At 38.1% G+C, this 3,499-nt stretch overlaps 1 protein-coding gene across 1 annotated transcript; it reads right to left on the reverse strand.

Moving 5' to 3' along the window:
• Nucleotides 1-1,311: 1,311 nt before the first annotated feature.
• Nucleotides 1,312-2,788, reverse strand: LOC139574111 (C-X-C motif chemokine 11-1-like). Its single transcript, XM_071398296.1, has 4 exons — nt 2,578-2,788; nt 2,296-2,413; nt 2,091-2,168; nt 1,312-1,888 (listed from the first exon to the last, which is right to left on the reverse strand). The coding sequence occupies exons 1-4, from the start codon at nt 2,639-2,641 to the stop codon at nt 1,807-1,809; spliced, it is 342 nt and encodes a 113-aa protein (XP_071254397.1). The 5' UTR covers nt 2,642-2,788; the 3' UTR covers nt 1,312-1,806.
• Between the last annotated feature and the right edge of the window lie 711 nt (nt 2,789-3,499).

Here is a 3,499-nt window from a genome sequence, read left to right on the forward strand (position 1 = left end):
ATTCCATGGCACATGGTTTATGAACTGATACACAAAACAACACTTGATTCAAAACTTTTTTTAAAGTTAAATTATACATAATTCTTTCCACCAACAGAATGTTACGTATATTGGGCATTCAGTACAATCATCTCAGCTCTGCAGATTTTTCTGCGAAGAGATACAATCATTTGAGCACTTATTCTGGTATTGCCTCTATGTAGCTTGTTTCTGGTCACAGGTTCAGGAGTGTCTGTAAAATCACAACATTTACCTGAAACTAACCCTACAAATAGCACTGTTGGGAGATTTGGAAAGCCATAGTCAACCAATCAACAATATAGTAACACTCTTAGTAAAAATATTTATCATTAATTTACATTCTGTAGATTATCAAGGTTTAGAATGTACATGAAACAGCACAGTTGAAATATACACTATGTTACAACATGAAGGACACCTTCTGGATATTGAGTTGCTTTAGCCTCTCTACTACTAGTGCATAATGTTGTTAAAGGCAGCACACACAGTCAGTCACGCAATAGTTTCCCCAATGCACATGACTGGGGAATTTTCAGGCATCATAAATAGATGTACACCCTCTTCCAGATGGCATTACAACCTATCAAAACATGGATTGGACCCGACATAGTATATACAGTAGCAATAGATTCATAGATTCCAGCTACTTTGGATGAATTTCTTCGCAATGCATGTTGATTAGTTTGGAGTGGACAAGACAACTAATCTCTAAGATAGCAACCGATTTGCACCAAAAAGTGAGGAGACTATTACTGTATTTGTGTGTGGTCTGTATCTGGGGACCATGGGGTGTAAAGTAAACTCAGAGACACACCCCTACACCATGGAATGGAAACATAGTCTAAACATGGTTCATATCAACCCAAAAAATAACCACAGCCTCGCAATGATCAATCGGTCTGTCTCGCTGGATCATGTTGCCGATGATACTTTAATTGTGAGCATCAGTAGGAGCGTCTAGGACCATGGCATGTGATAGTCCTCAGGCAGAGGGACGTTTATGCAAGACGCAGAGAACACATAGATTTATTAGAAGCTGGAAATGACATCCGTAGTATAGGCTACCATTTTTGTGTACAGTGTACCTGCAATGTGGCATGAGAGTGCAAGCTTTCCTTCTGTAAGCTAGACCTGTCTCAGGCATCTCTATTTACGTGGAGTGCTCTGCTCTTTTGCAGCCACAAGATGGCACTATTTACAAGATTCCAGGTTCAGAACAATTAACAATGTTCCTTCTCATTTGATACATTTTGCTTTATAACAAAATGATCCAGTGAAACTCATAAAAAATCATGAGAAAATAGATTTATTCAAGTATTTTAAATAATTTGAGACAACAACTGTGCAAAACAGAACACAATAAAAGCATAACATCCCAACACAGACATATGAAATTGAAATGTAAAAAAAGTACAAAATAGAAGTATAAAGTTAATTAGAACAAGAAGCTTCTGCATTTAACTGCTTTGACATTGACTTGGTCTTAAACATTCAGAGTGATGGGGTGTCAGACCTTACAGGATAACAACATATTTGTTGTGAGTCAAAGCTGGTCCAATGTGGCAGGGTTTCCCAAACTCGGTCCTGCCCCCCGGTTCACATTTTTGTTTTTGCCCTAGCACTACACAGATGAATCATATAATCGAAGCTTGACTGTGAGTTGGTTATTTGAATCAGCTGTGTAGTGCTAGGGCAAAAATCAAAACGTGCAGCAAGTGGGGGCCCCAGTACCGGGTTTGGGAAACCCTGCTAAATAGAGTCATAGAGGGAGTCTGAGACAGGGAATCAGATATCAGCAGAGTCAATGCTTCTCTCATTAGAGATGGCCTCAATTGGAGTGGGGACAGTTGGGGGAGAGGACTTCTTCCTGTGAATTAAGCAATTGGACACGATGGTGAGTCAAGCCCATGCACCTTTCACTCATACGTCCTCAACAAACTGTTGTACTAAATAATAAAAAAAATGAATGCAACAATGTTAGTTCTTTAAAGAATGATTTCATCTTTTGTACAGTAAATTATGACACTCCTAAATTGTAAACAGAAAAAAAAATGGTTTACATGACTCACATCAGGCGATTGAGAAGTCTCTGCACCTTCTTCATACTGGGGTCCAGGCAGTACTGCACTCCATTCTTAAGGCTAACACTATCAAGATATAGAATGATTAAATTGATATTCTATTATTGATATACTTCGCAATGACTTTAATTTGAATTGATGTCATCATATTATCATCATCCTCATCCTAACTGACGAGATTATATATGCTCACATGATCTCCAGCCTGTCACAGGAGGGAGTTGGCGGATAGATCTGGATGTCCTCAACAGTGTTTGGAGCTCCAAAGCTGTTCCGCACCTTCCGACACAAACATCGCTGGCTCACAGGACCTATACAGAGAATCAGTGGGCAACGAATTGAGTACAATCGAGCTACTTGGAATGACTAAAATTGCAATACAAAAAACAATTACCATGCTGAAAAATGTAAACATCATGTAATAAACGTTCCATACCATAGTAATAACAATTATGGTAAAAAGAGGTAGACTCACGCTGGGCGACTGTGATACAGATGGTGACAGCAAGGAGCAGGAGTATTCTGGTGTTCATGGTCATGTGTTCAAGCTGCTGGTACAACTGTTGGTAGAGATGAGTCTGTCTGGTGTGAAGAGATGGAGGACTGGAGATAAGATTTGAGTGTGTGAAGAGATATACGAGGTGTGACGAGAGAGAGGTACTGTGAGGAGTTGAGAGAAGGGGCCCCTTATATACACAGCCTTTATCGTTCCAGTGATCAGAAGAAATTTCCCTTTATAATGGAAACTGAAACTAACTAGCCACCACAAGAAAATGCCCCCCGCTCTTATCCACCCACCCTTCACTCTGCAACCTCACCTAATTATTATATTTTAGTGTGGATTATAATACATCTGGCTTTTCAAGATTTATAGTAATTCAATTGGCTTTGAGTCACTGTTTTAAAATTCTAGTTAAATATATCGTTTAAGTCAGAGGAATGGTGACATAAATACAATTTCTATAGATCAGAGGAATTAACTAAATCCATTTATGTGATGTGGTTAATCTCCCTAATCCGAGTATCTGGAAAATATGTATATTCCTTTATTAAATAATATTATTATTTATTATTTCTCATTCTCTGTGGAAAATTATTTTTCAGCTTAGTGGGCCTATTACAATGTTATGTTAATTTAATCTGTTTAGTAGTAACTGAATAGAATAAATTAGGAACTGAAATAATGGATAAAAATAGAATTTCATCCCCTAGAACTATCTTTGACTGGGATGTATTTTCAATCATCATTTGCTGTATTTTTAATGTCAAACATCAAACAATTGTTTCAGAGATGCGGGGGTTAAAATGTATTGTGTTTGTTGTGTGCGTGCATCTTTATGTGACGGAAGAGGGTGAGTATTAAGGGGTTTCAGACCTTTCCATTGCGAAGGAAGTCT

Source organism: Salvelinus alpinus, chromosome 4 (genome assembly GCF_045679555.1).
Source record: "Salvelinus alpinus chromosome 4, SLU_Salpinus.1, whole genome shotgun sequence".
NCBI classification, from domain to species: domain Eukaryota; kingdom Metazoa; phylum Chordata; class Actinopteri; order Salmoniformes; family Salmonidae; genus Salvelinus; species Salvelinus alpinus.

Excerpts from the sequence above, each read along its gene's own strand:
- LOC139574111 (XM_071398296.1), bottom strand. The coding sequence starts at position 2,641 with ATGACCATGAACACCAGAATACTCCTGCTCCTTGCTGTCACCATCTGT. Across the intron at positions 2,414-2,577 it reads CTGTATCACAGTCGCCCAGC|GTCCTGTGAGCCAGCGATGT; the intron begins GTGAGTCTACCT and ends TTCTCTGTATAG. Across the intron at positions 2,169-2,295 it reads TGTGACAGGCTGGAGATCAT|TGTTAGCCTTAAGAATGGAG; the intron begins GTGAGCATATAT and ends ATATCTTGATAG.